This window comes from Bactrocera neohumeralis, chromosome 2, assembly GCF_024586455.1.
Source record: "Bactrocera neohumeralis isolate Rockhampton chromosome 2, APGP_CSIRO_Bneo_wtdbg2-racon-allhic-juicebox.fasta_v2, whole genome shotgun sequence".
NCBI classification, from domain to species: Eukaryota; Metazoa; Arthropoda; class Insecta; order Diptera; family Tephritidae; genus Bactrocera; species Bactrocera neohumeralis.
Genome location: NC_065919.1, coordinates 92,858,557 through 92,874,728, shown reverse-complemented (window position 1 = coordinate 92,874,728; position 16,172 = coordinate 92,858,557). Strand labels below are relative to the sequence as shown.

At 35.3% G+C, this 16,172-nt stretch overlaps 1 protein-coding gene across 21 annotated transcripts in view; it reads left to right on the top strand.

Moving 5' to 3' along the window:
- Positions 1 to 16,172, top strand: part of LOC126752895 (ATP synthase subunit beta, mitochondrial) — a 74,231-nt gene that overhangs the window by 49,095 nt on the left and 8,964 nt on the right. Inside the window, exons 6-7 of one of the 21 annotated variants that reach the window (XR_007666074.1) lie at positions 7,297 to 9,709; positions 11,425 to 11,904. The exons of 19 other annotated variants lie outside the window; for them this stretch is intronic. Coding sequence is in view for 1 of the 2 variants with exons in the window: in XM_050464062.1 (XP_050320019.1) it covers positions 7,297 to 8,225 (929 nt within the window). In the remaining variant the exon portion in view is untranslated. Of the gene's footprint in view, positions 1 to 7,296; positions 11,905 to 16,172 lie in introns of those variants that run through there. One more of the 21 variants, XM_050464062.1, reaches the window with a different exon arrangement.

Sequence of the window (16,172 nt, the reverse complement as noted above, 5' to 3'; positions counted from 1 at the left end):
CACCCAATGTTAATAAGATAGCTTCAATATGCCGCTGGCAATTCGAAAATCTTTATATTAAGTATATGCGGGTTAAGAGAAGTATTAACTGGTGATTGTATGTGAGGTATTTATACTCTTGCAACTTGTACAGAGTATAATAGTTTTGTTCACTTAACGGTTCTAAATGATCAGGATGACGAGAAAAGTTGACATCCGAGTGACTGTTTGTCTGTCCATCCGTATGGCCGTGCAAGCTGTAACTTGAGTAAAAATCTCGATGAAACTTGGTATGCGGATTTCTTAGTATAAAAAAATTACGAGTTCTTAGATGGACGTAATCGGATCACTGCCACGCCCACAAATCACCTTTAACGGAAAACCCATAAAATGTCAGAACAAAGCACTAAATTAAGTTATACGGGGTTTGTCCGGAAAGTAAAAGGACTGAGTCGATTTTAAAAATTTATTGAACCAATCCTTACAATTCTTGGTTAGGTAGCTGTTCACAAAAAATACGTTATGAGCCGTTGTCGTGGTGCAACTTCCAATCGGCTGCAATGTCCTGTCAGACCCGATTGACCCTTCGTTTGAGTCTCTTGAGGACTTCCACGTAAGCCAGCTTGATCACGTCAAACGTCTCTGTCGCAGATTTACAGAGTTTCAGAGTTACAGAATTTAATCGCGTACCTCTACTGTAATGAACGCTGCATTTTCGACTTGCACCACTCACAGAAACACGTCGCTCAAAAATATTTGTCTTGACTCTCTCCAGGAGCTCGGAGACAACTTACCAGCCGCTCGTTCGTTAGCTAAGAACGCCCTCTACCGAATTCAGTCGGTACGCGAGTTAATTTTTACCATAAGTAAAAATGAGTCACAAGAATATATTTTGAGCTGCACCGAAATGTGTACTCTTTATTTATACTCTTAAGACTAACTTATTACATGTTTCTTACTTCTATTTATACTAACTAGTATGTTTACTTATTACTAGTTGATAGTTTGTTTAAATACAGATTGTATTATATGTTTAGGTTTGTTTACATACTTGTATATATTGTTTGCTTAAAAACATTTGTTTTGTTTTAAGATAAGGTTGTTGCGGTACTCAAACTCAATGTTGTTTTGATACTTGTTTGTTTAGGATTGATTGTTGTAGTGATAGTGCATTTCAATTGTTGGAACTCAAGGTTGTTTCTTGTCTCAGACAATTACACCAATTGCTTAAAGAATCAATTTCTTAACATAAACGTGGATACATTTCCTCCAAACAGTTACATTGTTCTAAAACTGTTATATTAACATTGTTTAATGAGAACAAGTTAGTTTAAACACCATTTTCGTTAATAAATATAAACGAGATTTGATAGAAGTGCAAGCATTGGCTAGAAAGATGTAAGACTTTAAATTTTTCGGACCATATTTAAGACAAAACTATTGAGGGAAAGGACAAGTCCTCATTAGTATATATGGTAACTCTGCATACAACGACGTAGTTCTTGTGGCACGGATGTGGTAAAGAGAACACAGTCACATAAGGGGGTACTCTCATGTGAACGCATACATTTACCACTTTTTAGGAAAATTTTTTTTATGCGACAACAAAATTCAATGATTTTAATTTTTTAATATATTTTTATTTGTATTTTGAAATGTACAAAAAAATTTTTTTTTTCGTTTTTTACATTTTTAATATATATATTTTTTAAATCAAAGTAGTCTCCAACAAAAAAAAGTAGTTCACTGGTCATGGTGATAGCGGTTGTTCATGTTGTCTGAAATAAAAAAAATCTAATGGATTATTATTCAGTAGTTCTGCGGCAATCGTCCCTACCAAATATAATCAATTTCATTAAAAAAAATGTCGAACTTCAAAACAAAGTCACGAAAATCTTTTTTTTTTTTTGGTAAAAATCGTTTAAAAAAAATATGAAAATATTTTCGAAAATAAACAATTCTGGTAGGGACGATAACTATAAATGAGTAGAAGAACAAATGTAAATTTTAAAGCAATCGGTTGAATACTTTTTTTTTACGGCCATGACAGTTTCAGAAAATTATGATTCGAGAAAAATGCGTTTAGAAACGTAGCAGCTGCAGACTTGTCATGGCGCGTGGTAGACAGTTGCTTACGACACGTCGGCGACTATGAGCTGTAAATTATCAAATACTATAGGGGTAGTCGCTTGCACTTGCAAGATTGCAGACCGCAAAAATACTACATATACCGAAATATACAAGGGCACGAGAGCAACCATTGCAGAATTTAGTGATATATGAACGGCTGACTCGGTCAAATTATTGTGAATGACTATTGTGCATGGCTATTGTGAATTGGCGCACTTTCTGCATACATTTTTAACAGAAAAAACTGTAACAAATCTTTATATTTAAATAGAAATTATAAAATCTATTTAAAACTTACCTTCCTCAACAATTTAACGACGTAATATATCTTTATGTAAAATGACAGCTAAAACAGGGTTGCAATTATATATTTGCGTGACATGGCATGTATGAAAGTAAAGACACATCTTTTAGAAAAGTTAAAAAATTCAGCGGAAAAGCGGTCAATAGTTATCACAATTTATAAGGTGAATAATTGATAAAACATTTCCTCATTGAGCCACGCCTAAGCAATACAATATTTATGTCTGCATGTAAGTACATAATGTTCTCTACGGCTCTGAATAGAAATACATACATATATCTTTTGCTTTTTTGCGTATATTGTGAGGAGGGCTTAGTTTTGAAAGTTAATGAATAGATTTGTATGCACTGACGTACACTTAGAGCTTTGGATTCTACTATTTCATAATACAAAGGCTCACATTAAAGTATATTCGCATATGTAGACCAAAAAATCCACGTGTTCCGTATATGTGTATGTATGTATGTAAAGTTATTTAAAAAATATATGGATTTAATAAACAGGGTTGCATTTATCTATATATCTACTTAAATATATTGTAAATGCAGGGCCTTGTTAAATACAATTTAATTTCAACTATTTCTACTATTGAAAATATGCGTATTATTAATCTAAATCAAATTAAAACAATTGTTCCTTAAATTTATGTCAAAAAAATGTATTTCCTCAGATTCAGGCTCTTTATATAAAACATGGTTCTAATTATCCAACTTTGAAAAATACAACATGTGAGATGCTTTGAAGTGAGGTATCTTAATTGTTATAATTGATAAAATCCATTAAAAAGTTAAGAAAATCCAAATATATCCTTTGTATATATGGAATTTTTAATGCATGTAAAATGTATGCCAAAAATATGTTTAACTTATCAACCTTTTGATTTTACCTAATTCTTACGACTCCAACAAAATATCACTCCTTGTAAAAATGTTTTATTACAACTTCGATAAATGTTAGCGAAAAATGCATATAGAAATATGTAGTACATATCTAATAAGTTTTGTTTCTCAACTTCTAAGTGCTCTCCATTTGTCCTATGTGCAAATTGAATACAAATACAATTGAGAAATAAACATAATAAATCATATCCACCTATTTTAGCATGAGATTCCAAAAAGCTAAATGCAATTCTGGTTCCAAACTTCAATCATTTACTTTCAGGTAGTCCTCGCGATGCCAGCAGCAGTCAAGCTAATCAAACTCAGATGATATTACGCATGCATCGCGGTAGGCCAGGCGGGACCCCACAGCGTGCTCCTCTCTCCATGCATTCTGTGTCTTCTACACTTAGTGTGAATAGTAACGGAGACGATGAAAGCTCTATAACACATACTCCAAGGCGCACCACTTCAATGCGTATACACCGGCAGCGCCATGAAAAAATATCCATTAAAGTGTCGTTCCCTTCATCTGAGAATGTAATAGATTTGCGTTCAGAGTTTATTAACTCCGACCCCCCTTATTCTACTTCCCTTATAGGAAACACGGATAGTAAATTAACGTTTACGCACGGCCGAATGTCTTCTTTCAAGACAGGCGGCTGCGAGGTTGCAGAGACTTCTTTCAAGAAGGGAGCTTACGTTGCCAATACAAGCGAAAGTTTGACCGGCAGTAGGCGGGACATATTGGCAGCTATTGATGGTGATATTAGCAGCGTGATCAATTCACCAGGGAAAAGGCGTGGAGGTAAGCGCAGTGCCAAATTTCAAGTAAAACGCTTTCACATGGAAACAAAAGCAGCAAAAACCCTCGCCATTATCGTAGGCGGATTTATTTTTTGCTGGTTACCTTTTTTTACTATATATTTAGTACGGGCGTTTTGTGAAGAGTGCATTGAACCTACAATTTTTTCAATACTTTTTTGGCTTGGCTACTGTAATTCAGCGGTCAATCCCCTCATATACGCCCTCTTCTCTAATGAGTTCCGCATCGCCTTTAAACGCATACTTTGCCGTTGTGTGTGCACTCGTAGCGGATTCCGAGCATCTGAGAATTTCCAAATGATTGCTGCACGCGCGCTAATGGCACCGGCTACATTCCATAAAACGATTTCAGGTTGCTCAGATGAGGAGGATGGTGGAATAAATTTTGGCTAATCCAAAACTAGTTGTAAACAAATATATGGTACACGTATGTGTATAATACATATTAGGGGTATTCGCTTGCTCTTGCAAGATTGCAGATTGCAAAAATACTATACCGAAGTATACAAGGGCACGAGGGCACCCATTGCAGAATCTAGTGATATATGAATGGCTAATTTGGTCAATTTGTTGTGAATGGCTATTGTGCATGGCTATTGTGAATTGGCGCACCTTCTGCATACATTTTTAACAAAAAAACTGTAACAAATCTTTATATTTTAAATAGAAATAATAAAATCTATTTAAAACTTACCTTCCTCAACAATTTAACGACGTAACGTTTTTATGTAAAATGACAGCTAAAACAGGGTTGCAATTATATTTTTACGTGACATTGCATGCAAATATACATAGGTTTTGGTCTGACATATTTTACAGCCATTGCAAATAATTTTCTGCATGTATTTGTTGTTGTGGCGGTTCACCAAGAGGAAATATACGCAATTCTTGCACCGTGCAAGGGTTTTGCAAGAGCAAGAGAATACCCCTATTATATTCTAATTAGTTTCTTGCTAGATTATGGAAGTGAGAGACCGGAAGCATTATGTCCTGAGTTGTTTCTTTTTTACTTCAAATTCTGTTCAAGATATTTGAATATTGTTTCTGTATTGTATTTACAGAGACTAAAAAGCAGGGTTTTCATTTACTACTCCGTAGCAGCAAAATTTCTAGAATTATTGTTATGTTATAGCTACCACTCTCACTTTGACGGAAGCCATAGCAGAACAATGTAAAAGTATGTGCTTCGCTCTGCTCAGAGTTTTGTTATATAAAAAACTATAGCTGTAGCAATAGTCAAAAATGAAGTGCTGTGCTCTGCTCTGGCGTAGCGGTTTATGGGAATATTAGCTATTATTGGCCATTCCATTCGTTACCAATACACTATATTGCCTTGATTTTATATGTGAATTTACTCCTTTTGGACAACACTTATAATAGGAGATATCAAAACAGCTCTATTGTATACAAATTTCAATCCATTATATACATATAATATATATATGTATATATATAATACATAAAAAAGTTTCATCCGTATCTGTACGCTAAGTAATACAAGAAGATTAAAAATGTAAAAACTTAATTATTTAATTTTTATTCAATTAGTTTCCTAATCTTATTTACATACATCTTAAATATTATATAGCATATCTTTAATACTTACGATTGGTATACGTATGTATTATATTTGTACTTTACAAATTATTGTACAAAAGTCCATGTTCAAGAATATTCAACCTTTAATATACATATATAAGCAAAGGTAGTAGTATTATATGAATATAATATGCAGAAAATACAAGTAAATAGGTACAATATATATACAGATAATATGCAATCACTACCTTGTTTTAAATCACAATATGTTGCATAATACGAACGTATTGGGCTATGATATTTAGTGACATTAATTTTTATCCCGGTCCGGCACGTTTTAAGATACTACACTAAACCACAAATTTTCATACAAGTATAAGATTATATAAAATAATTGTTAAGTATGCATAAATGCTTTTATATTGAAACATATATGCATATTTATATATACATATGTGTGCAAAAATAAAGTATACATTTATATAATAAGACGTATATATGTATATAATCACTATTGTATGTGAATACTACCAAGAAATACTTCATGAGTTTTCTAAATGAAACTTAAACTTAAAACATAGTTAACGGCACCAAAAAATGACAATAAAATATTAAAATAAAGGATACAATATACATTCTAAATGTGTATGTATGCACTATATACTATTCTGATTTTTAGTATGTGTGGAACTCTCTAAATGGCTACATCAACGACAATTTTCGATTAAAGAAACTGTAGTAAATAGTATTGCTTTGGTGGTCAACATTCCACACTAAACCGAAAATAAATCAATGTTCTATTGGTCCATCTAACCAGTAGTCATTTTACTTTCTGCATTCAACAGTTAGACATTCATATACATACATATGTCGATTCTTATCGTAGAAACATTGAAAAGAACACGATTTGAAAAAGACACCAGAATACAGTTGCTGCAGAATATTCTAACTCTCACAAGATGACTCTTGTGCCTAACTGTCTGATTAATGTGATTTACATTTATACACCTAATTAAACAAATAGACAAGTTTATAAAAAATTGTAATACAAAATGTCAAACAAAATTATTAATTTTACTATATCATTTTAAGACCAGTAGGCATGGTTATTTTATATTGCAATTTATAAAAATAAAGATCCATCACTTTCGGAAATTTCAGAATTAATATCTGTGGTCAACCATACATTTTATTTAATTTGGTACCATTGTTTTCTAATAGTATCTCCCCATGGCTGATAAGGGCTGAAATATGTACATTAGGCGTATCATTTAGAAGAAGCTTAGAATTTAAAATACTCTAAATTCTAAATTACGCTAAAAACTGCTGCTTTATATTTACGTCATTCATATAGTACATATAGTTTTTAAGTTTGGTTACAATAGATTCAAGAAGAAACCAATTGCATTGGATATGGCAAAAACATATGACATTTTGTTGAACTTGTAAATTAGTTTTTTGACATATAGGAGAAACAAATTAGTCGATTTTGGAGGTACTTATTTAATTATTTGACTTACTACTAAAAATAAATAAATTCTTGCTTTACATTCAAACAATGTTTTTTATGTAAATGAACATTGATATATATTAATAAATTATTTTTATTATTTTGTTTAATCCTTTTTGAACTTCCAATAGGATCGAAAAGTATTGGTTCACGTTTCGAAGAAAAACGCTTAACATTACGAATTCATCGTGGACGCGGTACAAATCAGCACGACTCAACCTATAGTAGTGGCAGCACCCAAAGCACCACCACTACATTGGGCACTCCATCCCCAGAGCGCCTTTCAAAATATACCACCCGACGGTCTCATAACCCCGACAAAATTAAGATATCCGTTTCATATGCTTCCACTGAAACTATTAATGAATTTCGCGGTGGTGAGTCGACTGGCTCTGGTGAACACCCTCCTTTCAACAGTGGCAGCACCCTTTATGCGGTGCACTACAATTCAGTAAGCGGTAGCGAGACGATCGAGTCGGAACTCTTTCCCCAGCAAAGCAAAATTTGTTATTTACAAGTAGACAATGAGCGCCGCCAATCAAATACCAGCGATATAACCCACCAACATGCAATGTCATTTATGCAGCAACATCAACCATATAGAAGCAAAAAAATTGGACGAAAAAATTTCAAAACACAAGTTAAACGTTTTCGAACAGAAACTAAGGCCACAAAAACTCTTGCTATCATTGTTGGTCTCTTTATTTTCTGCTGGCTCCCATTTTTTACAATTTATATTATCCGAGCCTTTTGTCAAGATTGCATTGATCCTATACTCTTCTCAATTCTTTTTTGGCTTGGTTACTGTAACTCAGCGATCAACCCAATGATATATGCACTTTTTTCTAAAGATTTTCGTTCTGCTTTTAAGGTTATTATTTGCTATTGTTCTTTTTCTCATGAAAGTATTTCATTAAAAAGTTCTCGCAGAGGCAGTGATATTTCGTCTGGACGTTTTCGTGACCGGACACCCAGCAGATCTCAGAGTGCACTACAATTCCATTCACTGGGTGGAGAAAGTGAAATGCATTGTTCAGAACTAAGTAGCGTTCATAGGTGACTATCTTATCGGTCCAACTCCTAATTTTCAGACCGATATTCAGGTTCACTAAAGCAGTTTGTCTGTTTCTCAGAATTAGGTTTGTATGAGGGATTAAATATTACATCTATTTTGATCTGGATAATTATGCGAACTCAGTTGTAGCTTTTACTTGGCGAACAGTGGTGTTCTCAAACTTTCAGATGGTGGTTGTTCGGGACCGAAAAGGCGAATCGTACGATTTTGTTATAGATGTTATATAATTCGTTTAATTTCATTTATTTGCGAATATATATAATATATGTATGTATATATATATGTATGTATGAAATCATATATGAACATGTTAATGCACAAAAATTTAATATTTTCTATAATTGGTTGGCATTTGAAACAAAACTGATTTTTTAAGGAAGTAAAAAGCGTGTCCGCCAAACTTATTTTTAAACGAACGGCCGCTCCATTATCAAAATGAAGTGTAGAGTTAAAACATTTTAGTTATTTCAGTGCTCCTAGTGCAACTTAAGAGTGGTAAATTTGTCTTTTTCAAAATGTAAATGAAATTCCATGAGTTAGATTACTAATACGTAAAATAAACTTCTGTTTAAAAATTTTGTATTTACCACCAATACAGTTCTTTTGAGTCGTTAGCAAAATGGGAATTAGTAATGGGAAAATGCGAAAAGACGATCCGAATATGTCATTGTGAAATGATATAAAAGTAGTGTAATAGGTAGAAGGTATTCTATTTATAGAGGAACTGATTTGATAGTAATATAGTATAGTATAGTGTTGATAGTTTTATACAATATAAAAGATTTAATATATTAGCTTGTTTAGGTTAGTTTGGTAGACTAATGAGCCACCCATAGACCAGATTTTCTTCTTTGCGATACCAAATGGAGTTCCGTTATGAAGTCAATGAGGAGAAGCCTCATTAACAAAGGTGGCCCCAGATGCTTAAAGTTTAACCTTATCAATACAGGAAAAGTACGCAGACATGCTTCATTGTGCAGGGTGACCTGTGATTATTCCAATCATCGTCCTTCATTCCCTTCTACCGAAGAATTCCGGCAGCAATTACCCGTTTGAAAAATAACAAAGCGGGGGGAGCGAATGGATTACCGGCCGAGCTATTCAAATACGGCGGCGAAGAACTGATAAGGAGCATGCATCAGCTTTTTTTGTAGAAGCTTGCCCGACGATTGAAATTTAAGTTTTATCTCCCCAAACCCCAAAAAGGGAGACCCCACAATCTGCGCCAACTACCGTGGGATAAGGTTCCTCAACATCGAGTATAAGGTTCTATTGAGCGTATTGTGTGAAAAATTAAATCCCACTGTCAACAAACCGATTGGACCTTATCAGTATGGCTTTAGGCCTCTAAAATCAACAACTCACCAGATATTCACCATGCGCCAAATCTTGGAAATGACCCGTGAAAAGAGGATCGACACATACCGCCTCTTCGTCGATTTGAAAGCTGCTTTTGACAGCACGAAAAGGTGCTGCCTTTAAGCCGCGATGTCTGAATTTGGTATCCTCGCAAAACTAATACGACTGTGTAAACTGACGTTGAGCAGTACCAAAAGCTCCATCAGGATCAGGAAGGACCTATTTGAGTCGTTCGACACCAAACGAGGTTTACTGTTGGAGTAAATAATTCGAACTACAAAGCTTACTCAAGCAGGTGCAATATTTTATAAAAGTGTACAGCTGGTGATGTACGCCGATGATTTTGACATCATTGAGCTCAACATCCGTTGGTACTGCTTCCTGGATGGATAAGAAAGCGAAGCAAATGGGTCTAGTACTGAACGAGGGCAGGACGAAATATCGCCCGTCATCAAACAAACAGTTGTCGCAGTCTCGGTTTGGCTCCCACGTCACTGTTGACAGTAATAACTTCGAAGTCGTAGATAATTTCGTATATCTTGTAACCAGTATTAACAACAACAACAAACAAAGCAGACTAACTCTTGCCAACAGTTGTTACTTCGGACTGAGTAGGCTAAGTCACTCAATATTCCTGTCCTTCTAATTGGGGCGGAGGTATAGACGATAACAACATATGTTGGGTCGACGTTAAAAGTTTCCAAGAGAAAGGTTCTGCGAAAGATTAATGGTTTGCGCATTGGCATCGGCATATATGCGGGTCACTCTTCACCAGGACAATGCTTGCTCTCACATATCGACTAAAAACACTGCATTTTTGGCACGCAAAACATCGATTTGAAGAGTTATCCTCCGTATGGTCTTGACTTGGCACCGAGTGACTTCTTTTTATTCCCATTCGTAAAAATAAACTAAGAGGTCAAGGTTTTTCGACGCGCTTGATGCGTTCAAAAGATATCTCAATCAGCTTGGCAAAACTGCTTCGACAATTGGTTCAAACGCATGCAAAAGTGTATACTTGTAGATCTTAGTGGAGTATATTTTGAAAAACAATAAAGCTATTTTCGATGATTAAAATTTCTTTTTGTTCTCAAATCTCGAAATATGTATAAAAGGCAACCTACATAGTGTTTAATTACGCTTTTGTCGAATCAATGAATCTAACAATGTTGAATCACAACTTCTTGGTGGCCATTCAATATCACAATTTCTTGAAATAATCGAATTGCCAAACTTTTCTCGCAATAATTCGGTTGTTTAACGTGGTGTGCGGCACGTAGCCCCGTCTTGTTGGATGATGTCAACTTCTTCTAATTGTGGCCATAAAAAAGTTGGTTATCATCGACATTAATAATTTAGTATTTTGTAAACGTAATTTGAATTTAATAATTTGTAAACGTTATTCTTGCGTACATATGTATATCCTTCCATGATGAAATAAAAACAAAATTGCAGATGTTGTTTCTCTTTACTGGGGTAGAAGGTTATAGCCGAGATAACAACAGCGCACCAGTCGTTTATTCTTTTCGCTATTTGGACTTTACTTTTCAATTACCTACAACGCTGATAATGTTGTTGGTGTTGATACTGATTCCAAGATAGACGAAATTATCTTTGACGTCAATGTTATGACTGTCAACAGTGAAGTGGGAGCCAAGTGGCGAATGCGACACAGGTATATTTCGTCTTGTCCTCGTTCACAACCAGACTCATACGCTTCGCTTCATTATCCAGTCTGGAGAAAGCAGGACACATTCGTATTAGCTTTGCGGGGATACCAAGTTGACATATTCGTGTGTCTCGATCTTAATACAATACATTGCAGATCATGACGTCTTAAAAATGGGCTAAACGACTCTCAGAAATTATATCATCCCTTTTGGAAAACCCGATATATGCAAATAATAATCTTAGCATGTACCATATAAGTTGAAAAACTGTATTTCCAGCGAAAATGTATCTTAACAATAATAATAATCGTATATACATACATATGTTTCCCACCAGTTCACCTTTTATGAAAATAAAACATCATTATGATAAATTGGAATAAACATGTTCACAAGAAGGAACTCAGTTACTTCTATCGTCACAACCTTATAGCATTACTAGCTGACCCGGAAAACGATTTTTTGCTTTATAAATTTATAGTTTCTAGATAAATTATAGTGTAGACAAAAAGTAACTTAATATGTAAGTATGTGGTATATGTGTGAAATAGGCATGGAGCGCTATGAACGATAAGGGAATATAAAATAACAAACGCCAAACAATATTATTTTTAAGTTAAGTTCATTTCTTAAAACTACATATCACATATTAATTACGACAGTAACACCACAAACAACATCAATCTTTTAATGTTCCAGCCCATTGTTAGCGAGCACAAACAAACTTGATGGTTTACCCATTCGAGAGCATGCTGCGTACAATTAACCATGTAAAAAACATGGTGTATTCAAATCTAAGCCACAAATGGGCATCGTTTGGCCTTGGGATTTGTTGATTGTCATTGCAAATACCAATCTAATCGGAAACTGAATTCGTTTGAATTGAATTGGCACATCTGTAGGTTTGAGAAGAATCCATGGTATTAATATATGTTCACCTTTGAACTTGCCATTTAAAATGCTGGCTTCGATAACGTTTTTCATCAATTTTCGAATGACTAATCGCGTACTGTTGCACAGCCGTCTCGGGATTAAATTACGAAGCAAGATAATTGGAGATCCTACCTTAAATATTAAATTATGCGGTGGCATGCCTGACAAATCCAGTGAGTTCAAAAATGCTGTGTGAAAATTGACAGCTTCGCTGGCATCGCAAACTGTATTAATAGATTTGTATGATACCAAGTTCCCTGGCAACAACTGTTGTATCTTAAAATTTAAATTGTCAACGTCTGCATTTTTTGCTGCTAAAATAGCTCTTTCTGCAAGCCACTCATGATTTATGAACTGTGTGTGTCCATCGGGAAATATACATATGTTCAATGAGAGTATCTTGCGAATCAGCGATTGTGCAGAAATGGGTCTGTAATTTTATCTAGTTTCATCTGTAGCAACTTTTCCATCGCCGATATTTAAGAGTTATTTTGAGAATGTTTCAGCGGATAGATCTTGAAGCATTTCAACTCGAATATTTACTTTCAGTTGTATTTTTTCAACATTACGCCACAATGGAGATGATTTTAAGAAAGCGTTGATCTCATCAGCGTATGTTGAACGTGGAATGACGAAAAGGGTTTATCTGAAAGCATCAACAGAGTGCCGCCAAATAGTTTGTCGTTGTTTTTAACATCTTTCAATGTCCTGTTCAACGCCTCAATTGAATGTTTGTGTGCCACAGTACATTCATCCCAGATGATAATTTGACACTGTTTCAGCACGGTGGCCATGTACGATTGTTTTTTAATGTTACACACTGCGTCAGAGTTATTATGAATATTTAGTGGCAGCTTAAATACCGAATGAGCTTTCTGCCTGCATGCAATTAAGGTGCCGCAATGCCCGATGATGCAACGGCCAATGCGATGCCATTCTTCTTCTCTTCTTAATTGGCGTAGACACCGCTTACGCGATTATAGCCGAGTTAACAACAGCGCGCCAGTCGTTTCATCTTTTCGCTACGTGGCGCCAATTGGATATTCCAAACGAAGCCACTTGGTCCTTCCAACGGAGTAGAGGTTTTCCTCTTCCTCTGCTTGCCCCGGCGGGTACTGCGTCGAATACTTTCAGAGCTGGAGTGTTTTCGTCCATCCGGACAACATGACCTAGCCAGCGTAGCCGTTGTCTTTTAATTCGCTGAACTATGTCAATGTCGTCGTATATCTCGTACAGCTCATCGATCCATCGAATGCGATATTCGCCGTGGCCAATGCGCAAAGGACCATAAATCTTTCGCAGAACTTTTCTCTCGAAAACTCGTAACGACGACTCATCGGTTGCTGTCATCGTCCAAGCCTCTGCACCATATAGCAGGACGGGAATTATGAGCGACTTATAGAGTTTGGCTTTTGTTTGTCGAGAGAGAACTTTACTTTTCAATTACCTACTCAGTCCGAAGTAGCACCTGTTGGCAAGAGCAATCCTGCGTTGGATTTCCAGGCTGACATTGTTGGTGGTGTTAATACTGGTTCCTAAATAGACGAAATTGTCTACAACTTCAAAGTTATGACTGTCAACAGTGACGTGAGAGCCAAGAGAAGGCATCTTTGGTCACATCGTCCTTCTCTTCCGTCGGGGCGTGGGCGCAAATCAGCGATATGTTGAAGAACCTCGCTTTGATGCGGATTGTGGCTAGACGTTCATTCACCACGAATCCCACACCAAACTTGCGCTCCTTTATATGGCCACTGTAGTAAATGCCACAAGGACCTACTCGTCTCTGTCCTTGTCCCGTCCATCGCATTTCTTGGACGGCGGTGATGTCAGCCTTTATTTTCACGAGGACATCAACCAGCTGAGCAGCGGCACCTTCCCAATTAAGGGACCGGACATTCCAGGTGCATGCCCTTAAATTGTAGTCCTTATTTCGTTTGCCATGGTCGTCATCAAAAGGGCGGTCTCTCATCCGAGGCTTGTTGCTTCCTTTCATTGGGGGTGTTTTTTTACGTGGCGGGTCCCAAACCCAGCGCACAACCCTATGTAGGGGATATTTCGCCTTCTCACTTTGGCTCGCCTTCAAACGGATGTTCTTAGGCTACCCAGAGGATACTTGGTCAAAGACCGGAAGTCGTGAGCTGCTTGAGTCATATGTAAAAGAATCGTTTCTGGCCACTCCCAAGTGAATGGCGATCAGAGAACTTTCGTCACTTGCGTGAACTTCTACACATGACTCCATCCTCCAGCAAGAATTAGTGAAATAAGGAATGTTTTGCCAGTTCCACCCGGTGCATCCAAAAAGAAGAACCCATCTCGTCCTGCTGAAACTGCGAGCAAAATGCGGTCATAAATGGTTCTTTGTTCTTCATTCATTAGTGGGACAATGCGAGTAACAAACACTGCCATTTCAACAGTGGTGTACTGCAGATGTTGGATACTGTTGCCAATTCACTTTACATTGATAATGGACCAGTAACATTAACCAACAACAGTCGAAGATAAAAGCACTCAGTGTGTTTTGTTATAAAAAAATAAAAACAGAAAATTTCGCCCAAAAATTAAAAAAAAAAAATTAAGGGTTGACTATCGCTTAGGGGTATGGAACATAGATAGTAGTCGATTCTCAGACCTACTGAATACGCATATAAAATTTGGTAAAAATCGGTAAAGCCGTTTCGGAGTAGTACGGTAACTAACATTTTGACATGAAAATTTTATATATTAGAAAGATTTATGGTTTTTTAAAATACTTTAAATACGAATTGTATTTTTCTTACACAAGACACTTTCGCTTTTTGGGATTTCAAATTAAAAAAATTAAATAAATAATAAATATTTATAATATATCAGCGTACATGTATACTTATGGATTGCTTAAAATTTTTATTTGTAATTGTTCAACTTAGTGCAATAGCTAAAATAAGTATTTACGGGCAAATATACGTATCAAGACGCTGCAATGTATTGAAAACATTGGAATTGAAACGTATTTGCATTGGCGCCTATCCTGGAGAAATATACGCTAAGTACCACGATGAAGTAATGGAAATAGGAGCATTATATGCGATATTTCAACTAATCGGTAACAGTGACAACGGTTATTTAATTTCGCATTATTTCAGCCCGCTGATCATGTGCGTTAAAGCTAAGTTTATCACACCAGAACAATTAAACTGTACAACTAAAAATGAAAATACAGAACAAATTACAATTGCTGGAAATGTAATGTTTTGTATAAATCAAAATATGCAAATGTTGGATGACCTACTGAAATTATGTACTGGAAAACAAATGAATCCGTCAGAATTCGTAGCTTTACAATATAGCTTAGATAAAGAACCAATGGTTGTAAGTAACACAGATGCTGTTATGTGTACTAGAATGCCTGTTTATTTCATAGTACCAACAATATTGTATACAATAGAAAAAACAAAATTCTTTTACTAATATTTGACTAACAAATAAACTTTTAAAAGTCAAGTGTTCATAATTGTATACTCGATATATAAATTAAAATGGTTGCTGATTTTATTTATAATTTATATAAGGTACGACTTTAAGAAATGACAAAATAACAAGGAATAAAGAGCAAAAATAAAAATAAATCGAGTTAACAAAATTTTGTGAATCTGTAATAAAAACAGTTTCCGCAGCATGTGAATCTGTACTAAGAAACATGTATTAATTTTTTATATGGATAAATTAATCGCATATTTCTTTTACATTTCCATCCAAATGTACATATGTATGTAAGTATGACTGCATTTGCTATGATGAAATTATATATCAAATTTGTTTATTATAAATAATCTTGGAGCCTGTGTATAATTCAAAAATATTTTTTTTTAAATTTCTACCAATGAAAAAGCGTTTTTTGAGTCATAACTCAATACGAATAGATAATAAATAAGGGTGTATAACGTAATGCCGACAATCTAAATTCGAAATTTAGAATCCCGACAGTTAAAAT